At 42.6% G+C, this 27,819-nt stretch overlaps 1 protein-coding gene and 1 long non-coding RNA gene across 2 annotated transcripts; both read left to right on the top strand.

The window, feature by feature from the left end:
• Window positions 1-821: 821 nt before the first annotated feature.
• LOC128139237 (uncharacterized) lies at window positions 822-13,551 on the top strand. The gene is given in 7 exon segments (XM_052781350.1): window positions 822-906; window positions 1,356-1,515; window positions 5,988-6,180; window positions 8,558-8,685; window positions 11,493-11,547; window positions 11,550-11,692; window positions 12,652-13,551. Coding segments are annotated over 6 exon segments (648 nt in total). The 5' UTR covers window positions 822-906; window positions 1,356-1,512; the 3' UTR covers window positions 12,778-13,551.
• Window positions 13,552-13,800: 249 nt separating this feature from the next.
• On the top strand, window positions 13,801-22,950 carry LOC128139238 (uncharacterized). Its single transcript, XR_008234284.1, has 3 exons — window positions 13,801-14,026; window positions 21,835-21,990; window positions 22,640-22,950. It is a non-coding gene; the product is annotated as an uncharacterized LOC128139238 (long non-coding RNA).
• Window positions 22,951-27,819: the final 4,869 nt, after the last annotated feature.

The raw sequence follows: 27,819 nt of genomic DNA, 5'->3' as shown, positions 1-27,819 counted from the left end.
AGACAGAATTACTCAGCTAGTCCAGACTAAATATTTGCACGTGCTTAGATGGAAGAGATTTTGTACACACAGCTGTTATTGAACAGCTTTATCCTGTCTATCAGGTAGGAACCAAAACCTAGGATCTAGCATGCATATATCTAGCGCAGTAGCTGTTCATGAAAAACAAAGTGTTAGCAATGGCTTTTTTCCACCCAAATAAAAAGCTATTAATATTAAGGGTAATTTATCTCTGGAATTTGTCTCTGGACATTCACTTATTCACCATCTGCTTATGGTCAGTATTAGCTGCTCAGAGAGATTCACTGTTTGGACTGAAATTCCCTTTTCCTTAGTAAGTTGGAAATGCCATTCATAAGCATTTAGGAAGGAAATAAACCTTTGCGCTTACTCTCAAACTGGGATTCCTCATGCAGTGGGAATGCAATGGCATTCTAGCTAGTAAGGGAAGAAGTTGCAGAAATGCAGAAAATGGCAGTGTCTCTTTTATACACATAAACAGAAGCAAATTAGTTACATCATGGAGGAATACAACGGTGCAGTTCAGAGGGCTGCAAGACTTTCAGCAGGAAGGGAAAGTTTCCGGACAGGAAAGAAAAATCCAGTGAATGTAGTGACACAGGAAGATCTGGTGATTTACACCCAGCAGTTAGTGTGTCACCTACACTCTCTGAAGGGCATTCACCATTTTCTCCAGGTAAGATGAGCATTTTTTGAACAGTGAAGTATAATTATGAAACATTTGAGTCTTGGATAAGAAAGTAAACCGAGCAAGATCAAATTCAATGTAAAAGAAATCTAGAGGTTTGCAGGCAATGAGGTAGACTGCGTACATATGACTTTCAGATCTTTTAGCAGACTGATTTTACTAGAAAGAAAATACTACAATGGTAAAGCTGAATTCAGGTAAGTGGAATAATGAGCTCCCTGGGTGCAGTGTAGATAGTGTTGGGCTGCTTGGATTTGAGGAGATCCAGGATGAGAAGGAGAAAGCTTGGAGAGATGTTTTTTATGTATTATTACTGTGATAATGTTTTGATAGAGCAGGACACCATCAAGGGCCTGAGTCATCTCAATGAGCAATCTGTTGACTTCAGGAGTATTTGTTTTTTAAGCATCACTTTTTGAAAACAAACCTGAATACTTCCTTATTTTATCTAGTTTCTTTAATGATTTTATTATGTGAGTGCTACAAGTCATTGACAGTAAATAAACTTCTGGAATTATACACAATGGATAACTATGGTTTGCTTTTTCTCTTTTGTGTTTTATTTTCTTACTAAATTTGCAATTGAATAGTTTGTATGCTTTCTAAATGACTGAGAGAATAACAACAGATATGTTCTTAACTCCAGGTTCTCCAGCATTTGCCTATTTCTCACAGAATGAATGTGGCTGATGAGAAACATTCTGATGTGGTCCAAGAAAACTGGGACAAATTAAGAAGTTCTTTTGACAAGAATTCAGACATTTTTAATATTGATGTGTTTCCCTGTTCAAGAGTTTTAAGAAATGGTGGGAAATTATCAGCTTTCCTTCAAAACCACAAGTCCTACAGATAATGCATTTGTTGATGTATATTCTTTGAGAAAGGTCAACAGTGCAACTGTTGGCATCCTTGGTTTGTATGCTTGAGAAATTTGGAGTGTAGCTTTTAAAGTCAGCAAGAATCTTGGAAATCTGGTGTCCAAATTTCGGAGTGTGGAGCCCTGAATCTGCAGTGGCCACTCCTCTGGCCTTACTGTGCCCCGGGCTGCAGAAACAGGCAGTTCAGAAGGATACCTGTGGGATCAACTTGGTGGAGAATCCAGGATGTTGTCCCAATTATGCCAAACCCTGAAACTCACCTTTATAACTTTCTGCAAGAATATTATTTAAATATTTCTGTGGGTGGCCTGTTTCTGGAGAATCTAAGAGAAGAGAGCTATACTGAAATATCTCTAGAAAAATCTCCTTATGGTTATTTTCAAGTTCTCTTTCCTTTTGAAGGAAGGGAGGGAGTGACGTTGTTTATGTAGAGTTACCTGTGTGAGTGGTACTTAGCAAGCAAGGCAGCATTCCTGTTGCAGAGTGTTTAAATCCTCTGTTTTAACCCGTGCGTTAACAACAGAGTGGGAATGGTGTAGGGCTGTAGGAGTCCACAGGATTGTCTCTGGGAAAGCACAACCCCTCTCTCCTGGGGACTAGGCAGGGTGTACGCCTCCTCCTTGCAGTTGAGAAGTGGGCTAGCCGGGGTGGAGGAACGAAAAGAGGCTGTGACTTGTCCTCCCCATCTTCTTTCTCCACTGAAAACCTCTGCCACAAGTGATGTAGCCGTGGGTCTGCACAGGGGAGCAAGACACAGCCTGGGCCTGGAGCGGCACTGCCCAACCAGTGACAATTGATTGAGAACAGTGCTAAGGAAAATACAGATTTACCTGGGACAGATAGGGGGCCTTTAGCCCTTAGTTAGTGGTCTAAGTAGGCTCTAACTGGTCTAACTGGCTGTGCTGGTGCAGCCCTCTTTCACTCCTTAGGCCCAAGGGGGTCCCACGGTGGGGAGATATGGCAGCACTGCCCCAGGAGTGCAGCGCTGCTGGTGTTAAGGTGCAGGGAGAGGAGGGTTAAACTCTTCTCTCCAAACGAAGCCCCTTGAACACACCACATTTCTCTTATATGAGTGGGATAGGAGAGGGAGGGATGATCCCTGATCTCGGATACGGTGGGCTAATAACATACAGAGAAGGGTACAAGACCTACAATGTTATAGAGTTCACCTGAGCCATTCATTTTGCCATGGAGTAGATAGACCCTTACTGGTATTAAAAAGCAACTCAGAAGTGCTCTAGCTCATTTTGGTCTTCAGTATCTAGTTATCTAATATTTGAGGAACAGTAGTATATTACCATCATAAGCCTCATTCAGCTGCTATTTAGATCTGAGCTTCATAGACGAAATAACAGAATGATTAAACAAGACATTAAAAACAAAGCTGAAGCATGGAATAGAAACGCAGATGGCCCTTTATTGCTGAAACAATGAGATAATAAATTAGATTACATGTGGTTCCACTAAACCCCAAGAGTTTTGCTGAACTTTAGCAAACTGTAACTTACCTATTAGGATCTTTGCATGTATCAGTAGTATCCGCCAGTACTGGGTAAAGGAAAATCAGCTGAAACTTATTTGGACTTTCAAAAATCTTTGGAAAAGTAGTAGCAGAAAAAGTGCTGCTGTTTGTTATGGCTTGGCCTAAGCCAAAAACCAACCAACCAACCAACCAACCAAACCCCCAGTGTTAAATATACCTGTCAAAGAGCTGAAAAAGGGAAGAAAAGATGACAAAACTTACAGGAACACAGTAGCTTTGGCTCTTCAAGGATGAAGGAATACTGATATCCTTCAAAGCCTTGAGCAAGCCTGAGATGCAGTAAAGAAGGAGGAGAAAACATTTCAGTTCTTTTAAAAATGGGTGCTATGTTGCCAACACACTCTCTCTTCAACACTGATACCAGGCCAAACTCAGCCATCCCCAGTACACCCTTGTTTCAGAAGTTTGCGATGGCAGCATCATGCCAGAATCAGATACCGGAGGAGTGATAACCCTGAAATAGTAACATACTTGAAGTTCTTGTGGTATGTGAAGATTTGGGAGGTGTGTGTGTGAGAAGAATGTTGTACACCCCTGAGCCAGGACTCTGTTCAGGCAGTAGGATTTGTTAGTTGGCATCCTTTCCATGCTAGAAAATAGGCACTCCTCCAGGGACCGTGGAGGTGCCCTGACCTATGAAAGCTGTTAGTCTTTCAGGGTCTGGTGGAAGGCCCTTTCTTAAGGAGAAAAATCTCTCTTAAAAGAGAAATTAAAATAATAAAAATCCATACAATGTGGATTCCCCCCTGCCATCACATTCCATTCTCTGACATACTTCTGCTTCAGGACAAAAAAAGGGGAATTACATCATTGTGTGGATACAAAACAAAGGGCACTGACAGCATTGCTTACAGTCATCTTACAGTCATGTTGCTTAAAATGTTGATGTTCTCCTTTTGTCCCACGAACGGGGTTCATTTATCCAGTGTGCAAGCCAGTAACACACAGAGTTGAGGTATTTTCAAATTAATTTCATTGGTGTGCATGAACGGGTGCCTGTCTCAAGACAGCACACCCTTGTCTCAAAAATCCTCACATTTATACGCTTAACTAATACATATTCATTGTTATTTTCCTTAATGATTGGTTCTTTCTTCTTCACCCCTCATGTAAATTAGTGCGCAGACTCTGTCTTCTTCCTTCATTGTCTTCTTTTGAGTAGGTGGTATCATTGGAGTAGGCGGTCAATGAGTCAGTGGTTGCAATCTCCCCCTGTAGGAACTACCTCTTGCCTACTTCTTCCCTAATCTTGGCAGTTCCAAGTGGTTCTTCAAGGTTTATTGACCAGACCACAATCCATTACCTTTTCTGACATAAGCATAAACATAAAGCCCCATTGTCTAATAGTTAGTTCCTAAACTCTAAATCATGTCTAGTTATTGTTTCCCTATTTTAAACATTAACTGATGTGGGCTGTACACAGGACTTCAGAAGCTCCCTGGTTATTTCAATCATATTACACATATTAATTGATAACACTATAGTGAAGTTGGCCTAGTATTTGCTCAGTTATTTACCTAAATCAAATAAAATTTAATTGTTCTGTAAAGGGCTTTGATTTAACCTTTAGCAAATTCTGCATCCTGTTACTAAGAGCTGTGACACAAAGAGTCTTTTCAGAAAAGTAAGGAAAGAACAGAGAGTGCAGAACACCATACTGAAAAAGGGAAAAAAATCTTTGACCAAGCTGATCCAATGTTATGTTCAAATTAGGTGCACATTTTGCAGGGCTGCCTCATTAACTTTATGGTAAAGAATGAATTCTGATCCAGCATAGATCTATGAAGCTGGCAAGCTGTTCTTCCCAGTACTTTTAAATCTGACCAAGATTTCCATGACTAAAACAAATACCTTTTCCTTTCCTCCATCCTTCCTTTTAATAGAATTTGAAACATCCAGGTGAAAGGAGTAAGTCCCAATACATTGTGTACCATTATTTGGCACTGAAGTGAGAACAAAGGTGCATTACATACCAGGAAATAGTAAAGACAAACAGTGGAAAATGAAGAGCTTGTATTTACTTGCTACCTTCTTACAAGAAGAAGCATTTTTAAAGGCTTCTATTGCTATACCCCTATCCCAAGTGTTTGTTTACACTGGGAGGTTAACTTCTGTAATTATACACATAAGCATAGATGTCTGTAATTCCCTTTGTGACACTCCTAGTCAAGAAACAGAATATTTTGAATGTTAATGTCACTTCTGCTGACTGCAGTACTGGATTCTTGCCTGGGGTGTTACCAAGCTAACTAGTGACTCACTGCCAAGGTAGATGATTCTCTTTTAAAGATGCAGAAATTTTTTTAGAAAAGTATTCTATTGAACAAGTGCTGCAGTCACAGCAATTTGGGACATCAGTCAATGGGTGTTCCTTTTAATTAGTGCTAAAGTCTTTGTGTGTGTGAGCTTATCTCCAAATCTTGCAAGTGTAACTTACCCAAGAAGGCTTTAAAAATATGTTGCCTTCATATTTGAAGATCAGAATTTAAGACACTTTTTGCCAAATTTGAGCAAAATTAGAAAAAAGGGGAAAATGTTCTACCTTAGTTCAAGAGCTAATCTCGTTTTGATGCCTTCTTGGTGCTTTTTTGTGGATTTATATGCCTGAAGGAAAAACTAGGCACAACAGAAATTTTTTACAGTTTGTCTTACCCCATGGTAGTATAAATGAAGCCACAGTGTAGGGTGTTACCTGTAAAAAATAATATTTTGGCAATATTTTATTTTTTTGTCCTTTGCTAATGACTAAATACCATGTTTCTAGGCCTGGTCCACCCTTAGATACATTGATTGTACAGAATTGCAATCCTTGCAGAACTGACTGCTTGCATCTCTGTGTTTCTTTTTCACGGCATAGGTCCACAGTGCTCAGTTCATGGAGTTTGCAGAGGTGGAAGACCATGACGACTTTCACACTAGTGAAGATGGATATATTCACACACAGGACCAGCGAGGGGTTTACATAATATATGATGTGGCTTTAGAGGACCTGAAGGAGGTTAAGTACCAGCTGCTGCTTGTGGCCAGCCAGTGCACTGAGAAAGATAAAAGTAAGACATCTACAGGTCCAAAACACTGTGATAATTTGGTTTGCTGTTTTCAAGGTAGGCTGATCTTATGGCTTCTTGAATCATTGCTGTACTTCTGCAGGACCAAGTTCTAACTGGATTTTTGGGACCTTTCTTTATCCTCCTAGTTAGCTAAGTGATGAATGTGTTGCATAGACCTAACTGAGCCTGTGGAATTTGTTGTCACATGTTGTTAATGTCACAGTTTTGCACTTATTCGGGGTCATAGACATCAAAGTCGTCCTGGACTGGAAAATAACACAGAAGGGACATTTACTGATGTAGTTAAGTAATATAATGAGCAAGCACATCTTCAAGGCACAGAGAGAGTCAGAAAAGAAAAATGTTAATTGTTTCTGAATGTCTTTTAATTAATGTATTGGATTGTTTTTCTGCAGAACTAAATTTACCTCCCACCACTTTTAAACCTTTCTCAGTTGTAAATAAGAAGCTGCAAAATATTTGATGTTCCAGACTTCCTTTTTTCCTGCTGCTTTTTTTAATAGTAGGAACTGAGTTGAGACAGACTATATTACAGATTTCTGAAAAGAGCAGCTGTAGTTCTAGAATAGTGAGGAGGAAGAAGCTTGTAACCGCAGAAAGCATGGGGGGAGGGCCATTAGAAAACAGTGAATAAATGGCACAAACACGTATGATATTCAGAGAATTGCACAAAATATCTCTCAAATCACTGGAATTACTTTCTATATTGATAGGGCAATGTTTTTGATGTTTTAGCATGCTTCCCTAAAATTGAATGTTCTGACAAAGAATGCAGGGCATAGCTGAGGATTAAGATGACCAAAAACTTTACAAACCTGTGAATGCCTAAATGCCTGCTTGGACCTTCTTTGAAGTCACCTGAAGGTCCCCACTGTGGACCTTCTTCTGGAGCATCTTTCGTATGAGGAGAGGCTGAGAGAGCTGGGATTGTTCTGCCTGGAGAAGGCTCAGGAGGATCTAATCAGAGTGCGTATACATACCTGGTGGGAGGGAATGAAGGCGAGGGAGCCAGACTCTTCTCGGTGGTCCCCACTGACAGGACCAGAGGCAATGGGCACAAACTGAAACACATGAAATTCCATCTGAACACAAGAAAACACATTTTTACCGTGAGGATTCTCAAACACTGGCATGGGTTGCCCAGATAGGTTGTGGAGTCTTCATCTGTGGAGATATTCAAAACCTGACTGGACGTAGTCCTGGGCAACCCACCCTAGGTGACCCTGTTTGGGAGCAGAGGTTTGGGCCGGATGACCTCCAGAGGTCCCTTCCAACCTCAACCGTTCTGTGATTCTGTCACGACAGAAGGCAGACTACTGAATGAGGCTGGGTACTCTGGTAGTCTGGTATAGCAGTTCCTGTGTTTACAGGTCACTTCATTTTCACCCTCACACAGCACGCTTGAGAACTGATCATGTACAACCTGTCCTAGCTCCTTATGCTCCGTCTTGTTATGATCTCTTTCTGTGTGCCATGAACCCAAACACTTTTAATGCTGACTTCTCCAGTGATTGTGGACTTCAAATTACTCTCTTGTTCAGCTTTTGAAAAATAAGACATTTTAAGTCTGGAGCTGAAGAGTAGCTGCTGAAGCCTCTTTTATTTACCCCATGGCTGATTTTTAACTCTGCAGCTCTAAACATTTCAGATTTACTCTACTTGATTTATCATCTATTGTCAAAATTAGCTCTAATTTAGACAGTATCACAACCAAGAATCCGAGAGCATTATTTCTTCAAGGATTTCTCATGGGCTACTAGTGTAGAAACATTTGTAGTAATTTTTTTTTCCTTCTTTCACAGTAATTTTTAAATTATGAAGACTGCCTTTTCTAATAGCAAGCCATCTGAAAAGAAAGCCCTCCCCTGGGTCTGCACTCTGCCCTCCTACATCTCTGTAAAATTTATCTTTGAGTAGTCCATGCCGTTTTTCTTTGATATGAGAGTGAAGGTGAGGTGGTGAAGACAATCCAAACATGATTTGGTGCTGTGAAAAATTAAGCTTCTCTTTCCTCCCCTAGTTTTCTTGTGCTTTCTCTGACTTTATCTCTTGATGCAGGCCTTTTGAACTCCAGCCATTGCCCTTTATCTCAGGGAATAGTTGTTAAAAGATGATGGAAGAGAGATGTTTAAACCAAATGCCTGGTGTGCTTGTTCTTTGCCTTGCAGAATACTCTGGGGCCCTCCAAAGCTTATGGGACTGAAATCTTTTCCTGGCCTGGGGTTCCGTGGCAAGCAAAAACCACAACCCTGTACTATAAGTAAAAAGAATTACCACAAGCCCTGGGACTCTAGGTGTGTGGAAATCCCTCTGATACTGGCATCTGCTTGTTCTCTACTTAATTTTTTTGTCTTAGGCAATGTAACTTGTGAGCAATTCAGTAGCAGCAACATTCTTCACTGGGCACATGCCTCTGTGGATCAATTTGCTGTGCTGCTTGACCTCTGGACCTGTGAAACTGCTCTCTTGGAAAAAAAATGCCAGGTACAGATGCTGTTCTTGGACTGAAAATGGTAATTTGCAGTCAGATCACTTCAGGTTGCGTAAGGTTCCTTTTAAACAGCATTTCCCAAGGTGTATACATATGGATGTCAGAGCCAGCAACTGTGGGTGGTGGTACAGGTTTCAGATGCATTGGGTGCCTGGTGCTGGGCTGGGTGCAGAGGGTTGGAGCTGCTGGGTGCTGTGAGTTGGGTCCAGAGGACCCCAGGTAGTGGCTTTTGCAACAAGGGAGCAGAAATGCTCTTGCTGTCAGACAGCAGCCTCTGGTAGCTGCTGTGCCAGGGGCTGGAAGCACTTCTGCAAGGCCTTAGGGAGGATCACCCACCACTGGATAATTGGGAAGGATAATTGGGAAAGACAAGGCCAACTCTAGAGCAAAACTGCAGCGCACGTTGTGTCCCTCCTTGCACACCAAGGAATGGAGCAAATGCAGACTAGGAAGAATCGGGTGCAGCCCTGAGGAGCCTGGGCCACCAGGAAGTTGAAGATGCAAATTTTTTTCTGTGGTCCTGGCTGTCCCTGCTTTCTGGGGCTAGTGCAGGAAACTTTTAATGGTTGTTGTCAGAATTGTAATCATTTCATCTTTGTGAAGCCCATTGAGGAGAAACTCAGCCTGCAGCTGGCTAGGCGCATCATTTGGATTATCCTTTGTCAGCGGGAACCAGAGAGATGTTTTGTATGTTACAGCATAAAAAATAATCCATTTATTAATAAAACCTATAGCTATGATTCTATACGTATTATAGATTAGTTACTCTGAGCAAAAAATGCCATGATTTAGTATGGAGTTAAAAAAAACAACAAACAAACCAACACTAAAAATGTGTATTTAGTGATTCGTAGCTTTACCATTCACAAGAGCTGCTGCATATCCTGCGGGCTTCCCGCTTCCTCTCTCTGAATCTAGTCAGGTGTCTGTATTTTGCCATGGGACACGAAAGCATAGAGGGTTTCTGTCCAAAGACCTCGGTCTTGAAAGATGAAGATTAGACAAGTTCAGAGGAAGGGACCCAGAGGATCTTGGAAGTGTATTTCTGACTATGGGACTCACCAGTGCCAAGGATGATGCTGTGAGTGTCAGGAAGCGGAAAGGAGCAGGTAGTCCGCTTCAGAAGCAGGGAGAAATGGCACTAATTGAGGTCGCCTTCACACGCTTGAAATGTTTTGTTCACAGTCCTGGACTAACACAGGGCAGCTCTGAAAATAGGAATGCTAGAGGGTGCTAGGGAATCTCCTGTGTACTACTGAAGAGGCTTTAAATAGAAAACCTTTTAAACTAAAATAGTTGTATGTAGTTTAGGAAATCTCCTAAGGCCACTCTCCCATTTTCATAGAGGAGCTTTGTGTGATGGAGCTATATAAAATACTAATTGCCTAGTTCACTAGGTTTCTGCTCTCACCCCAATAGACTTCGCTTTCCATTGCTGTATGATCATGCTACCTCTGTGAATCTACCTTTTATTATCGTCACGGGCCTTCCGTATAAGGAAACGTGCTTTCTTTTTCGAAGAAAAACTCCCAGTAGAGAAGAATGAAACTTCTACAGCAACAATGCACTAATTCCCTTCCAAAACCATCAAAGAGTATATTCTGGAACTGCTCTCACAACCCAGCTCTCTAGGCAGGATTAAATGTACAGATGTGCTGTTGCTGAAGGTCTTTTGCTTTTAGCTGAAATTAAATGGAAGTGGGTCTCGCTAGCTTTGGTTCCAGCTGGCATTGAGTTCTTTCTGAGTGAGGAAACAATAGCCCTTTGTCCAGCAGCTGAGACAGCTTAGCTTAGCCAATATGAAACTTGCTTAGGCCTGTTGCTTAAGCAGTGTTTTAGCTTCCTCTGGAACAATTCAGGTCAGGCAGGTCTAAATCAGAGAACTTTACTCTTTCCATTGAAATCTGAATTCTCAGCTACCGAGTTACCTCCTAAGCCCTTCTGCATCTTCCTCTTCCACAGTCTTCTGGTCTCCGTATGGAAAGTAACGTGGATGCTTTTTCACTTCTGTGTCAATGTAAAATAGCCAGATGTAGATCATTTCATATCGAGATGGCCTATTTGTCCAGAAGCAAGGCAATTAATATTTTCAATCCCATAATTGCCACCTGACCAAGAAGTACTACAATGTCATCTGGAGAGTTCACATGCTGTCATGCTTGGCACATTTCTTTTTCTGTCCTAAGCTGTGGGTATTTGTAATTAAAATTTTTACTTAAATGAAACTTTACAGCTATTCTTGGTAGAGGAACCTGAAGAGGGCATGCGCCTTTGTACATCTTTAATTACATCTTCAATTACTTTGGAGTTTCTCCAAAAAATGTAAAGTAACTGTGACAGTCATGGCCAAATGAGATAACAGAGAGTCTTGGATGAGTCTGCAGATTTCAGTTTGGGGGAAATGGAGTTTTTCAAAGATACAAAACCAGTGTGTGTGCTGGAAAAGAAGCAGAGAATAGATTAGAGTGGAAAGAAGTAGGTGTTTTTAAGTAGTAAGTACATTGTCTTGTTACTTTTTGAAGGGAAAAATGTGCCGAATAAAAATCTTCATGCTTCAGTGGAAAAAAAAAACCATGTTAACTATGCAAGATTTGGAAGAAATTTCTCATATGGTCAGTTCTGTTCTCGAGCCTTCTGATGAAGCATCAAGTAACATCCTGTGCCAGAAACAAGATGCCATACTGGGTCACTGTTGGTTTGATACAGGCGGCAAACTCCATGTTCAGAAATCTTTCCCCAACAAAGAATGAATATTTGGGTGAATAAAAATTTCTAAATGTGCTTCTGAATATCTCTTCAGCTTCTAGATGTTTACTCTGAAACTTACCAACATGCTTTGGACCCAGAGGAAAGATTTGCTTTGCCCAGCCAATAACTGACATCATGCATAAACGTCCATGGTTTGATCTCAACCTTGAATATTTTGTCAACACCTACAAAGATGAATGCATCTGTTTACAACTTTACCTCCAAGTGCTGAGGGACATAGTAAACCAACAAGTAGGTTGAATTTACAGTATATCCATCTTGGGGAAGTAGGAGATGAAATCCAGAATGGGAAGCTTTGATTATAGCCTGCATGTGTTTACAGTGTTAAGATAGGTCAATACTAATTTAACAATGAAGTCTATGGATGCTTTGTAAATTTAAAGCATGAAGCTCAAGAGCAGAAAGCTATAATTTCATCAATATCAGAAAGAAAATGTTGGAAAGATTGCAGAGCTTCATATGTTATGTTAAAGCCACATCTGCTACCGTTTGAGACAATTAGAAATAACAGTTGAGAGGCATGGAAGCTAAATAAAATTATGATCTATATTTGTTCTGTAATGCAGTGGATAAGGAACTAGCCCTGTTTATAGTAAGAGAAAAGAGAATTAAAAAAGAATATAAACAAAGTTTGCACTTTAAAGTGCACTTTGAAAAGCAGTATATTTCAGACAGCTGTGAATTCCTGTGTTAATAATTAAATCACAGCATTTGAAATACTCACATTTTTCCTCTGGTTTAAAAATCTGCCTCAGCTTTACTCCGTATCCTGCCACAAGACATTTCCTTTCTCTGAGCTTTGATTTCAGAGGCTGCAAGCTGGGAAGTTTAATTAGCTAACATTTGTAACTTGGCTTTTAGTCCACAAACAGAAGTTTGGGTTTTGGTACAAGAGGCTACTGTTGTGCTGCTGTTGCCACAAATGCTACCATATTGCTAGCAATAAAAATGGAGCCTTGTCAGTATTGGAGCTTAAATTTTGTTCTGAAGGAATATGAAAGATTCAAAATAATTTTATCAGGAATAATTCATCTAGAGTGGGTACATATATAACTGACTTTATATATATATATAAAAATAGAAAATTTTGCAGCTTATGTTTAAATAAAGAATAGTTGGTTTTGCCTTGATTTCTAGCTATGTGTGAATTTTATTGGCTAATGTCACTTGTGTTTATTGCTGTGTTTTAGATAGATGCCCAGCGGGATTATGTCCACAAGATTTGGCGGGAAGGTCAAAGAGGTGGCATAGGTGAATTTGGACTTCCTTATAATGTAATTACTAAGCAGCTTATCTCTCTTAATACTAGCCAGTGAGTGATTATACAGTTTTATTTCTCTGGAGAGTACCTCTTTCTGTTCTGGTTTCTGTAATTGATTGTAAAAATTTGGGATCTAGCACCTGAAAATAAGACTATTTGAAAAAATGACAGTCTTAAGGTGAATCAAGCAATAGATGAGTGTCACACGTTATTTAGTCTCATGCTATTTAGATAGCCAGAAAAACATTCAAAGAAGAAAGTCGTTCCTCCCCCCTCATGTTTACACTGCCCTTTCATGACAATGGATTTGATAATTGCATCTTGCAGTGCACCGGGACACTAATATTCCCATGGGTAGACTATTAAACAGTAGTGATGAAGGTGGGTGCTGTGGTTAGACTACTCACTTCAGACTTGCTGCATCAGTATCCCGACCTGGCTTCACAACTTTCACGGCCCTTTGGCCGCAGTCTATTGCTCTTTCCAGCACAACTGTCTAGCTGGATGTGCGTGTACTCTGTTTTCACACGTGGAATCCACATCTTACCTGCAGTACAAACCTGCCACACGTTCCCCATCCTGCAGCTGTGCAGCACTGTGTGTTATGTGAACAGTTTACATAGCAGCTAATTATACACCCAGAAGCCAACGGCCCCTTGCCTCTGGTCCCTTCTGGTTTCCTGCCTCTGTCTCCAGCTCCTTGGCCCTATTCCTCCCCTGACACACATTTTGATTTTGTGTTGGTTATCTGAGGGCTTATTTTCAAGTGCAGTTTTAACAGGCGGGTATAATAGATGTGAAAATGCAGTTAATACAACTGTCAGCTAACGAAAGAGAATTTTAAACATTTTCTGCTTTCATTAGCAAATGAGACTACTTAGATGTGTTCCAACATAATTACGTTTATTAAGGCTTCAGTTCTATTTTTAGATTTGATGATTGATTTCTGATATGCACTAATGCCATTGCAATTTATTCTTGCAAATTAAGCAATTGCAAGTTTTCTTTATATATACAATTTATAAAAGAATATTTGAGAGCTATTTATTCTTTCTTTGTTTTTGTTGTTTTCAACTCCTACTTTGAAGAACATTTATTTGCTGGAGTTTCACCCTCCTCTTGGTCTGGTGTGCTTGATCCCCAAAGCTCTTGAGTATATCTACCAGGAATTCTACAGCATCTGCAGACCAAAAACAGCCAGTAAAGCAAGTAATCTAGAAAAACAAGTGCTTCAGCTAGTAGTTGATGAGTGGCTAACTATGGAAAAAACAGAAACTTTTTACAGTTCTCATATTCAAATAGATGTAAGTTCCTTTTTTTTTTTTTTTTTTTATTAGTAATGACTCTTTAAAGCAGAATGCCCAAGTGCGTGATCTTGCTAGTTCATTTACACTTGCTGGTTAAAGTTCTAGTTATGTGATTCTGAATTCAATTATTTGCTTATGATTGGTGAAGATCCGTTCCATCCACCTTTAAAACAAGAATTTTTTTCTGTAAGTTACCACAGGAAGGTAGAACTCTTGTTCTCGTGCCAGTATAAAGTAGGAACAATCAGCTTAATGAGAAGGAAAATAGACACACTTAAAGTGACATGAGATCACGGTAAGTCTCCAGGTTTTGCGTTTGTGTGTGTGTGTACAGTCTGGGGAAAAAAAAAAAAGACTGGACATTAAAGCAAATTTGTTATAGGTGGACCCAGTTATTACTGTAATGTCCACCATTTCCTGGTGTAGAACTCTGTTTTTGGTTGGTTATAATTTTGATAAATGCTAATTATTGTGAATGAAATTATCAGTGCTGGACATCTCTTTGAGGTTGATTTTTTTTTTAATTAGTCAGCTTAGTTGTTGCTGGGAGCAAATAATGGAAAATAAATTATTTTATCTGTTTTCTCTATAAGAACGTAATACAGCTACGCTTTGGAGCATACGTTTCAAGTCTGGGAAGACTCATTAGGTAGTGATACGCTATGCTTTCATTCCTGCCAAGTTTGGCCAGCATAAACTAAAATAAGACACGCTACTGCCACATGTTCAGTAGGGCGACATTATCTGAAGTTTCTGTGTGCCATGGTATATCTATAACCTGAGGCAAAGCAGGACTTTCCACTGTCCCTGCAATAATAGCTGTGGTCTAAGTGACCCATGTTCGATTTGGGTCTGAGCACTGAAAGTGAGTACGAGGGGCTGTCAGCCCGCACCGTCACTCGCGTCGCCTTGACCAGAGGCAGCAGAGGCAGCTGGCGGAGCAGATCGCCGAGGAGACGCGGCAGCTCTGCTGGCGGAGCAGGAGATGGGCAGGAGCATGGAGAAAATACAGCTGGCTTGGTAAGTGGGATGGCAGCCAGGAAATGGGAATGAAGATTGAGGTAGATGAAAAGCTGGGAGGCAGAGACTAGAACTAAGATCCAGTGGGTTCCTTCCTTTCCGAAGGAAAATATATGGGGAAAAAAGTGCACAGTAAATTGGGGCTGGGGCAAGGAGGCACCTTGGGGGGTGGTTGTGGGTTGAGAATGGTTTGGTAAAGAGATTGGCTCAAGCTGCCCAAAACCAGTGATAGCAGGACTTTGCTAATCAAGGGAGTGGGGATGAAAATGGGAAGTTTGAGGCGTGGAGACAGAACTGGTTAGATGAAGAGACTGTGAAGACAGTAATGGGTAAGAAAGTATAGAGGCAAACTAAAGGCAGAAGGGCACAGCCTCCTAGGATACTCCCCTCCCTGGCCTAGAGCAAAACCCCGAAATTACTTATCCAGCATCTCTCTGCTGCCAGTAAAATCCACTGGCAGTGTCCCACTACTCTCTTGTCCACAGCAGATCACAAATGATTCTTTGCTTTTAAAATTTTAAATCCTAGAAGTCAGTGGCAGAGATCTGTGCATGGGTCATAAAGTTACCACACTGCTGTTGCCAAGGGGGAAGGGAAGGATTTTGTTGTGTTTACTTCTTGCACATTCCTTTTCCTCCAACAGAAGCTGCAGATGAGACAACCACACGCAAGCAGACAATGGTTAGAAGACGCTGAGGTTGTAAAAGTCTAGCATTTAAATTTTAGGAGATGTACTTTTGCCAGAGCAGATTTAATTTGGTTTCCTTTTGCATAGACATGATGATGCAGTGTTTACATGATTACATATTATTTTTCTTTATGACTTGGCATGTTAAAAATCAACATTTCTGTCCTTCCTGGACTGCTCCTTTTGTGACCCTGGCCCTCATTCTTTCATGTTTTTCCAACCCTTCACTAAGGATGGTTTTATAAGATCCCATTTTTATTCCCCATCTGACTTCCTAAACATCTCACAACTTCATAATAAACAAATTACCCAGGGGTGAGGTACAGACGCTGGAACAGGTGGTTTTCCTATGTAGAAATATCAGAGAGGCCATATAAAAAGAAAAGTGAATTCTGGAATTACAAGACTAAATGATCCCTGGGAAGCTGTGAGATCTTTCTCTCTCACCCCAAGCCAGGAGCAGCTGGATCATACTTAGGTTCTTCCCATGAGATAAGTAGCTGTCCTGTTCTTAAACACATCATGTGACAGACTTTTCCAAGCAGTTTGTTGTAGTGCTTCACCAGCTTCACCGTTACCAAGTTCTCCTTAAAGTTTCGCACAGATGTGCCTTGTTACAGTCTAAGCTTATTACCTCTTCTCTTGTCCTCGTTGGAAATAGGGAAGATGCTATTCTCCTTTTAGCAGCTCTGTGAAGAAGCACATATAGATGGGTTGTCCTGTCCCACCCATCCAGAGTCATAGAATTACAAAAGCACATTGTAAGGTACTAGGTAAGAGAGACAAAATCAAGTTGCACAGCTTCTGACACTTAACTTTGGAGTGTTGTCTTTTCAAACTTTTTTTTTTTTTCCAGTGTAGCTATGAAAGTGTAGTGAGTGGCAGGTGTTAAAATCTAGACTTTTATTACTAATAACTGCGTGGCTGGGTTCAGATTTCCTAATGATCTGTGATTCATTGGTCATAAGCAGCGAAGTGTGAAGCCACTCAGCTATAGCAGTGGTCACATCTATCCCATCTGACACGAGCAGGGTGGTACAGTTGTATGGGCTGTGACAGCTAGAGACAAGGAGCACCTTTTCCTGCACACAGAGCCAGGAGCTGTTCCTGTCACCACTTCCACAGCACAACAGCCAATGGATCATTATCTTCTTTCCAGCTCTCCACATTACCAAGCTGCAGCTTTTGATAATCTTTCTTTCCTGGGTTTTCTGCTCTTTTGGAGGCTTCCATCATCCCAGTAGAACAGGGGTCCAACTCTGCTGAGTTATCTGACCATGTGAGTTTGCTGTCCCCGTTTTCAGATCATCATACATACAGTGGCACATGTGCTAGGATCTGCACACTCTTTAGAGGAGGAATGGCCTCAGCTAGTAATAAATGAATCAAGTTACAGAGCCGCTGCTTTAGAGAGGTATATATACCTGAAAGCCTTCTGAATTTTGATTATAATAAAAAAGGCAAATATCTTGTGTTAGATATAAAAAATAAATAAAATAAGCTTTGTTAAGTCCTTTGAGTAAACCCAGGTTTATAGATTCAGTGTCTTTACCTTTGGAGCAAGTGGCAAAACACCAGTGTATTTTTAGGGGTCAGGATAGGTCAGGGTAGGCACAATTCTCACCTTGCATGGGTTGCGACCCCATGCAACTCCAGTCATGATTTACTCCAGAAAAAGAAAAAGGAGAATGGTCCCCTAAAGTATTTAAAGACCTTTGTCATCTGTATGTAAACGATTTCTCTGTTTCCTTCTCCCCCCCACCTTTCTTTGCAGTTATTTGCTGAGGTACTGATCAAAGACCCTGTGCTGGTGCAAGAGATTGCTTTGTCTCTATTAGAGATGGGAGCAGACGAAGAAAAAAAGACAGGCGGAGAAAAACAGCTCTTTACCCTGGATTCCTTCTCCATGCTCCTGGAGCTTGCCGCGCTCCACCATCAGCTGATAGAGGTGGTGACAGAGAGTGCACAGTTAGCCAGGTTAGTGGGTCAGTAGTGCTGTTTTAGCAGCACTGGTAGGGTGACCTCAGAGAGGTGTGGTTTGTAGTGAAAAAGTAACTTCTTTTAAAGAGGCGACCTACTATAGTTGGAAAAAAACAGAGAGAGTTGAAGAGTGCCTGCATCTGTGTTGTGGAAGATAGGTTTGCTTGTTACATGGAGATGGAGTCTACCTGGGGTTTGCAGACATTCATTAGTTTCAAAAGGTGAGGCCATGCTGCTCCTCAAAGGTTAACAGGAGAGGCCCTTTCCCAGTGAAAATACTGAAATTTTGTCAAAAGCAGGAGCAGGAGGAATTCACTGATCAAATGAACACAAAGATGCCTCCTTCTGCAGAGTTTTACACAGATGATTATTTTAACTGCCTTCTTATGAAGAGTAGTGCAATATAAGAAAAGGCACACAAGAAGTACAAGCTTTATTCACCACCAGAGGTAGAAAAGCGTAAAAATTATTCTGGCTGTGCTGATCCTTACAATGATAATTAAATAATCTACAAAAGGGAAGTCTGTATCATGCATTTATGGAGCTATCAGCTGGAGGAGATGACAATTTGTACAGGAAGACATAGAAATAAGGACTGAGCTAATGGGGACACTACAAAGGGTAGTGTTGAACTACTGGCTTGGAGGCAGGTTATTGGTGAAACTCCTATTGTTCAGCTCCATATTACTTGGCATTTTTATTAATGATATCAGTAGAAAACATAAGAGGGTGTTACTAAATTCAGGACATTGTAATGCTGGCAGATAAAACTGATGGGGAAAATAAATGGAATATCTTACAGGAAGAACTCACGGTTCTAAGGACTGGAGTAGTAGAAAGCATATAAGTATCAATAACACAAATCTTGAGGTTATGCATAGTAATACGAAATTCTCCTGTGAACTTTGAGCTTATTAGTTGGAAGCAACAGAGGAGGAGAAAGAACTGGATGTATAGCTGGCCATGGGATGATTGTAAACTGCCAGCGTATCGCAACCGTGGCAGGGGGAAAGCCATTATATCTTACTGTGAATCAGGCAATGAGTTTTGTAATCAGTGGAGAGAGGGAGAATTGATGCCATGTATGTGATTCTGGTGAGGCCTCACCTGGATTATTAAGTATAATTTGGAGATTTGTGTTCAGGCAAGATAAATTCAGATTGAAATGGGAGCAAAGATGATCTAATAGCATGCTGAGGGGAAATAGAGAATGCATTTTACAAAAGCAAATGAAATATCTTGGCTTGTTTATCCCAGCAAAACGAAGGCTGAAAGAAGATAAGATCGTTCTCTGTAAATACACCAGGAAGATAAGCACTGGGAATGGAGAAGAGGTATTTAAGCTAAAGGCCAATTTTGGCAGCAGAACAAATGGATTTAATCACTGTGAATAAATTTAAGCTGGAAATTAAAAGGGGATTTCTAAGAATCAGACAACAAACTTCTAGAAGGGAAAGAGCAAAGGGTAGAAAACAGTTTTAAAATGGGGCTTGATTCATTTATGAAAAGGATTACTGGGACATGATTGCTTGCTATAGCAAAGCTGATTGTGTAGGATAGATGACATTCCAGTCGTGTTTTTTCTTGGTCTTAACCCTTTCTCTAGCTTTCTTCTTGAAAATTTAGAGTCCCTATCAAAAAGTCAGCAGGATTTATTTTCAGCAGCTGAAAACCTAGACATCTTTAAGATACTTAAGCCACAACCATTCAACTTAGTTTGGTGGAAAACCTAATTTTCTGTCACAACTCTTTTCCATTAAAATAAGAACTTCTTTAACAGCTATAATTTGATATCTGGAACTTTCTTGGGCAAACTAAGAAACAGGTTAATTTACTTCAACCCAGGCAATTCCATGAAGCAAGGTCTTCTTTCTTGGTAATTTGTGTTTCTTGTTCAGATACTCAGCTTTCTAATAAAATACAGGTTCTAGTTAAACTTCTTCCACTGGTTGAGATAACTCTTTGTGTTCCTTCACTCATACACACACATACATACACACACATACATTTTCTGTTAATTAATAAGGGGTAAGGTTATATTGCAACTTTTCACTTAGCTGAAAAATCAATATCCAATTGCCTTTTTTCATAAAACCTGTAGGAACTTATTAACTTGAAAGCCCTGTTTCTGTGTCAGATTACATTAATATTGTCCAACTGATTTAGAAGTTATCCAGAGGAGACAGATGAGCAGACCGGATCATTACATGGCTGCATTTCTTTCGGGAACAGGGCTAAGAGGACATACTCAGCTGAGGTGGCATACTTACAAATCCCTGAAAAGTAGCAGTAAATTGTCATTTTCCAGGATGGGAAGTCAGTGGAAAGTTATGACAAAAAGTAAGACTTCATGATGCATATGTAAGGTCATTAAGCATAACAATATCTTCATTTAATAGAAGATGGTTAAGTCAATCTAAATACCAGTAGAAACATATATAGTTTATTCAATGTCACATTTTAAGGGGCTATTTTTACATCTTCTTTTGTTGTGATGAAGTTCACAGTTCATTGTAATATGAACTGTTAGAGACTCAGATTCAGACTGAAACATCAGAAAGGTTAGTAATCTTTTTTTCTGCTATGCAAAGTGAAGTGTGTGCACCTACATTTGTGGATTCCTCTACCTTATACCATAGCTTCTATCAGAGTTTTGGGTCAGACCTGCCACAATTACTCCCATTACTTGCCTGTCACTCCATTCCCAGAGTGGAAGGTCATTCACATCTAAAAGTACACATTTATGTTGTATGTACTGTTCCTTGCAGCCCTTGTTGCTGCTCTTTGTTCCTCAGTGTTCCTCAGTCCTCAGTATTCATCTTCTACCATCTGGTAAAAAGGGACATCCTTTGGTAGAATAGTAGAGCTAGACAGTGCAGCAGTCTGAATTTTGCTTCTCTGTTTTTGCTTGACACAGCCACCTTTTTAATCTCTTTTTTGCTATTTTTTCCCTTTGCACACTAATAAGCTGATTTGTGTGCTGATGTCTGTTCTATACAGGCTATTCATACGTCTATACTGGTCAACTAAGAGAGCAACATTTATAATAATTACACAGAGGTCTTTGTTTTAAGACCTTAGAGTTGATTTTGGCTGTGATCCATATGATTATTGACTGATGCTTATGGTGTCTTTCATATATTATTTTGTCTCCTCCCCTTTTCTTTCCCTTGCTGTGCAGGCAGGGAATGTTACCTGATTTCAAAGGACAAAGACCTACATCTTCTAGGTCCTGTTTGTGTCTTTATCACATTCTAATGACATATAGCTTCTCTGTGACCTGATTTCTTGACTGGTAAAACACCTGCCTTACATGTTAGGAGAAAGCAAGGAGGTATGTTATTCCTTTGCAGCCTGTATCAAAAAGTCAAATTCTTTCTTTTTAACATCTTCTTATACTACATGAGAAGAGCCATCGCAGGCCAGATCAGTGTTTCTGTGGTCTTGCATCTGAAGGAGTGCAGGGATGGATCCATAGGGAGGGAATATAAAAAGCAGGACAGTGCCCAACTTCTGACGCTTGCTGCTTTAGAGATTTCCTGAGCTAGTGGTTGCATCTAGACCATGTGTCTACCGTCTGCTGATGGACTGCCCTCATAATTTGTTATACTGGGGAGGTTGTACTGGGGTTTTGTCATACTGGGGTCTTCTAGAATGAATGTTTCTTAAGTTATGAAGTCACTGTTTTAATAGTAATAATGTGTACGAGTTCTGCTCGTCTATTGAAGCTTCCTCTCTGGCAGTCAGTCCTCTTCCCAATTTCTAGTCTAAAATAATATTCTTCACGTCTCTGCCAAATGCAGTCCTTTCTAAATAGGAACATTTAGCATATTTCTCTTGATTTTCCCTTATGACATTGTAGACTCGCAACTTACTGTCCTTTGTTTGTAGGTGCTGTGTCAGTCGAATGGGTGATACTAAGTAACCATCAGCTATCTTGATACAACACTTGTTTGCTTCGTATCCATCATACCATTTCAGATGCCAAGAAATGTTTTAAGTAGAATGCAGATGTCTCATTGAAATTAACCCGATGGATGTAGGTTTCTAAATGTATATTGCTTACAGCAGGAAGAAAGTTAATTTTTCAAATGCATCCATGTGTTTTTCTTTCTAGGTTATATAAGGCTTTTGCAATGGAAGCAGGTTTTGGTGAGTTCCATTTGTACCTGAGGCCTGTGCTCTTCAAATCTGCTTCTCACAGGGAGAAAGCAGAGCACCTCCCACCAATGTTCATTACATCTCTCCTGGAAGATGACAGCTGTGTTGACAGGTAGACTGAACTTTTTTTGTGTTTCACAGGGTGTAATCTCTTTAGTTTGGATGGGATCAAGCCTTTAGTCTGCTTAGGCTCACATATAAGCCACAAAAACTTCAGAGTGTAAAATACACAAAATTATTCAGGCAGAAAATGCGACATGCTGCAAGATTTATTTCCTTTTTGTATAGAGTCTGGGACTGAATAATACTAATTTGAAGCTGTTGAGCAGTGAAAGTGAGGAGACATCGAATTTGTGTGGAACATTGGCAATTTTGGAAGTAAAGTGCATTTTCTTTCAAAGTGAGGGATGCCTAATGGGGCTGGCCTGCAAGTGATTGCCCCAAGCCCCATAGGTAGCAAAATGGGACCTCAGAAACTGTTGTGAATAAACTCCTAATTCTGAGCATGGAGAAAGCTTATTCTCCTAGAATTATACTGCACTTCATGAAGTGATATCTTTGATCTTTGTTTTTCAACTCGGTGACCCAATCTCTGCATGAGGAAAAGGCTATTTATTATTTTCCCTTTTCTTCTGGGGAAAGCGACTGGAACAAGCAGATTTTACAGTTGCCGTGATTTACTCTTTAAAGAGTTGGTGAATATGTGTGTATACACATATATAAATAACACCAGTTTGTGTGTGTGTTTGTGTGTATTTTAGATCAATGTTTAGGAGGAAGAAAGGAAACAACTTGTGAATTCTCTTATTAGATTCAGGGAGGACATCCCGTCAGTCGTTCACTATGGCTAATGTGGGCAGCATGGCTCCCTTCTGACTTGTACGTATACCACCTGCAGTCCCATGCTGTTGTTTGCATCCTATTCACTTGCATACACCCAAGCCTGCTGTGAAAATTGGGCTGTACCAAACAAGTTTAGCAATTGCAAGCAACCTGGAATGAAGCTTCAGCTGCTAATGGAATTGGGGCAGTGATGGACATCAGAGCCCAGAAGACAGTACAGCAGCACAAAAAAACCACATTAGGAACCAATACTTGAAACAAGACATGATTAAACTGAACAAGCAGACTAAGCTCGTCTAGGAGGAGCTAATGAGTCATTGTAATGCCAACTACAAAACATGATAGGATGTATTCTTTTTCTTACAAAACTACTTCTAAAAATTAAAGCAACATCCTAAAATCACTAAATTAGGGACAAGAGTGGCCAATTCCATTTTCTCTTCTAAATTTAAAGGGGGAAAGAACTGGAAATGTTTCTGAATATATCACTATTCTCCTTTCATCCTCAGTTTGGCTTCTTTCTCTGTCATACTCCATGTTTATAGGTAATTTTGCTTTCATTGCAGATATATCCCATCTAGCTTAACATTGAGCATCCAAGAAATCGACAGTCATCTTGGAAAATTTAGTTTCCGTACAAGAGATGGTGTTATGCAGGTGAATGATTTAATTTGCAGAATAAGCAAAAAATATGTATGATGTTATTATTTATTTGCGAGAGTATGAAAGGGCCTCAGTCATGCGTTTACTAGACACTATAAACTTCTCTATAGTTTGTCTTTCTCTGAGTGATCATATGATTTAGTCTACTGTTTTATAATTAACTTCATAAAATTGCACTGGAAATTCGATTGTTAATGCGGCCTAATCCAGGAATGCTTACTGGGATGAAACTCTTTTAAGTTAGTAGAGCTTTGTCTAAGGAACTTTGTTAAATAAAGGAGGATGCCTGTGTGTGGCTGTATGCACACATAGTAACAACATTTGGTGTAGAGAGTTCTGTAATGAAAGAAAACAACCTTAGTCTTCAATGCTATTTTGCGTACTTATTCCTTTCCTTTTCGTATGAGTGTATAAAAACAGTATCACAGACTGCCAGGCCATGGAGATTTCTTTTTTCTAGCTCTCTGCAAAATCTGCTTCTTGCCATCAACTCAGTCATGACCTGTACTCTGCAGCAGGGTGGCATACAGTTAAAAATTTGCCAAGGAAAAACAAGTATGTTTTATTTGGTGTCTACTTCTTTCCCAGCCTGTTTGCACTTGGCTGCACTGTCTGGCACTGTCCTGCTCTGGAGTAGAGCTGAGAATACAACTCACTAAATACAAATGAATGAAATGTTTCTTTGATCTCTACAATCAGTCGTGTTTCAATGATAACAACGTATATGTCCCGCCCCCCTCTTACTCTGCCCAGCTCGGCTGGAAAAGTATGTTTGCTGCAGAAACTTCTACAGCCTGTGACTCCTCCTCAGGTTGTCAGCTTGGCCCTGTGTAGAGGCTGTTGAGGTCATCGACTCTGCACGGGACACCGGCACCCTGGAGAGCTTTACTCCCAGTCATTCCTTTCCCCTTGGGCAGCAGCGGTTCTGCCGCTGCTACAGGCAGCTGCTTTCTCAAGGGCACGGGGCTAGGATGAAAACAGGCTGCTGCATGCTCCAGTCAGACTAAGATGCTGTTCTCTGGGGACCCGGTGCAGGGAAAGCTGAGGTACTTTCTGCACTGCCAACGCCTCGTCACAAGGGAACGATGCTCTGGTTTTAGCAGAAAAAGCTGTCGGTCACAGGCAGCCACGTATCACTGTGCACAGCTGTTTGGCAGGTGTCTTGCTTGTTCAAGTAGAGGCGTATTTCTTGCCTTGCGGTCTTGATGCCAAAACAATGAGGGGTTCAAGTTACAAAAGCCTTTTACCATCAGAGCAAGATGACAGCTAGATTTCTACCAGCACTGTATTTCAGCTATGTTGCTAGCTGAAAATGGCTTGCAGGCCAGGAGATTTAGAGGGGTCTGAATTAAAGAAACCGAGTGTTGAAGTGTTTGTTTTAAGGAGGCGAACTAGGCAGCCAAAGGAACTGAGCTGCTCACCTGACTCATTGACAGAACAGCCCATCCAGCCTACTAAGTATTGCGCGTTGCAGGCAGCAAAGTGCAGCTGTGACGCTTGCTGGCGGGAGCGGCACAGAGTGCAGAGCTACGCTCCTGTACAGAGCAAAGATGGAACCTCCAGGGCTCTACGGTCATCTGCTAAGGACATCTAATATACCAATATGCCCCTTTGCCTTCCCTGCTTCACGTCTAATTACTTTGCAGGGTGGTAAGTAACACCATGCAGTGTCTCTTATCTAAGCGACAAGGCCTGCACAGGAAGCCTTGTGTGTATGCAGGGTTAGGAGAGCAGATTATTGATAGCACAGAGGTGAGGAAAGGTGCAAACACCGCAACAAAGCCCAAGGCTAACCAGCGTATTGCTCATTTGCAGATCAGCCACTTGCACCTGGTCTGCTCGGACATGCTGTTTCCTGCTGAACAGAGCTGCCACACTGGCACAAAGCAGCTTTCGGTCTCTTCTGGCCTGCTTTCGGGATGTCATCTGCGTTGCTTTATTTTTTTAAATCTCTTGCCAGCATCTGTTGGCTCGCTGCCGTCGCTCCCACAACCCTGACGCCACAGGCAGACCCATACAGCAATCCCTGGGGGGCAAAACCCCACCTGTTCTGCAGGTTCCCTCTGCTGTTCCTCCTCCCCAAGTTATGGGGGGGTGGCGGGAGGGACAGGAGCAACCCCCAGACTTCTAAAGCAGTCAAATGCAAGGGACGGAAACACTCCAGCCGCCTCGATGCTTTTTGGTACGGAGGCAATGAAGGTCACTGCCCGGGCTGCGAGTGGGAAAAGGGCAGGGAAACGCAAGCCCTGCACCCCCAGTAGGTAGTGACCGCCGTTGGCTGGTCTAAACTGGGCTGAGGTGTCAGTCATTGCTCACCCCGCTGATGCTCAGACAAGGATCGTTAAGGGGATGCTGCCGCCCGGCGACCACCAGTCGGCACTGCCGCTCGGGGGGGGGGGGGGGCGCGCATGCGCGGTGCCGCTCCCGCGCTCCAGGCTGCCGTCCGCCGGTAACGGCGGCGCGATGCCGCGGTGCGGTGCGGTGCGGTGCGGTGCCGTCGCGCTCGCTGCTGCCGCCCGGTGAGGAAACGCCGCGGCCGCTGGGCGCGCAAAGCGCGGGACTGCAGCGCCGGTGCCGCCCGCCGGGTGCTGGCTGCTGCCGCTGCCGCTTCGTGGCCGAAGCGCGGAACTGCAGCGCCAGCACCGCGCAGGTGCGCAGCAGCGCGGCCGCCTCTGCTGCTGCAGGAGCACGGTAGTGTGCCGGGCGCGATTCCCGGTGGTGGGTGAGGGCCAGGACCACCGGTGCGGCGAACCGGAGCCCCTTCGGCGGGTGCGGGGGTGGCTCCTGCCCGCCGCCCCCCGCCCTCCCCGGGGGCTGTTGGGACGGGAAGCTTCAAACCGCTCGCTGCAGCAGGCTCCGGGTCTGCTGGAGGCGAGCCGGGCCAGGGCAGCCCCAGAAAGTTCCCCGGGAGCTGATAGAAGGGAAGAGGGGAAGGGCTGGCACCCCTCATGTCGCCAGAGCTCCCCTTGAGCCTCCCCCGGCCCCGCTCGCCCCGTGCAGCTGCCCCCAGCTCCAGCACCTCCCCCAGGTCACCCCCCAGCCCTGCTCTAAAGGCAGCAAGCTGGCCCGGCGACGCGCTGCCTTACCGCAGGTGCCGTTAGCAGCCGTGCGGGAAGGAGCGGCGCCTCCAGAAGCAGCTGCGGAAGGAGGGGGGCCGGCCAGGGGCCGCCTGTGGTAGTCACGGTGGCTGCTGCTCCCTTCTCTCGCCTAGAGGCTGCGCCGAGGACGGGGTTGTCCGTTCCTCCCCTGGGGATGCCGTTGGCTGCACCCGCCCCAGGCTCGTCTCTGCCTGGCCTCGCTCTCCTCGCGGCGTGGGGACCAAAAGGGACAGGAGCTGCCGTGGCTGAAGCCAGAGAGGCCACCGAAAGGCAAAGAAGAAGAACTGGAAGGCCATCCGGCCGGCAGCTGCCTTCTGCTGCAGGCGAGAGAGAGCCTGCCTCTCCGGGTGAGGAAGGGTCCCTCTTCGTCTTCGGCAGCAGGTCAGGCTGCCAACGTCCACCGCTGTATGCGTCGCCAGCAGCGCTGTATGGCCGCGTTGTGCGTGAGCGAGCAAGGCTATGTGTCTGGGAAGCCTCGTCTCGTAAGAGCTGTAAGACACCCACATGTTCTCTTAGGTGGAGGACAGCCAAGCGGCCCGAGTTACAGAAGAGGAAGGGAGGAGAGATGGAGAAAGAAGCATCTGAGCTGTCAAATTCTCCCAGCAGCCCCAAGAGCGAGAGCTGTGGTGAGTCCTGGCGCCCTCGGGGCCCTGGCGCCCTTCTTGTGCATCCTGGTCCCTCCCGGTCCCTCCCCTGGCCCCCTCTCTTTCCCACACTGCTACAAATTTTTCGGTTTTTTCCTCCCCTGTACCTCTCCTCTCTATTTTTGTGTCTTGGTCTCTCTCCCTCTTTTTTGTCACCCTCTGTCTCTGTCCTGCAGCCCATCACTTTTTTTTCCTTTTCTATCTCTTTGTCCTGATCTGCATCCGTCTCTTATTTCTCCACAATTTCTCTGGCCTGTTGCCTGGCATTCTTTTCCTCTCTGTGCCTGTACATGCCGCTCTGTGTCCCTTCCTTCCTTCCTTCCTTCCTTCCTTCCTTCCTTCCTTCCTTCCTTCCTTCCTTCCTTCCTTTTCTTTCTCTCTCTACCCCTTTGTCTTGCTCACTGCCGATGACTATGAGCAAGAAAGACAAATTGAGATCCATTACAATGACCATCAAAGGCTGCATTTCATGTCTGAACCGCTTATTAAATTTTTAATAAATGTTATACACTTTTTACTTCAGTGTTTACTTTTGCTCTCATGCAGGTCAAAGTTAAGTCTGCTAAAATATAGCGTTGAGTGACTGGAGTGCTGAGAAAGCTTATGAGCTGCAGTAGATTTTGAAGTGGATAAGAGAGGGGATAGAGTACGCCCTACGTTGTAAAAATTCTTGCAGCTCCGTTGTTAGCTACG

The sequence above is a fragment of the Harpia harpyja genome, chromosome 3, assembly GCF_026419915.1.
Source record: "Harpia harpyja isolate bHarHar1 chromosome 3, bHarHar1 primary haplotype, whole genome shotgun sequence".
Lineage (NCBI taxonomy): Eukaryota > Metazoa > Chordata > Aves > Accipitriformes > Accipitridae > Harpia > Harpia harpyja.
The sequence above is the reverse complement of the archived record's forward strand: the minus strand, read 5'-3'. Positions and strand labels throughout refer to the sequence as shown.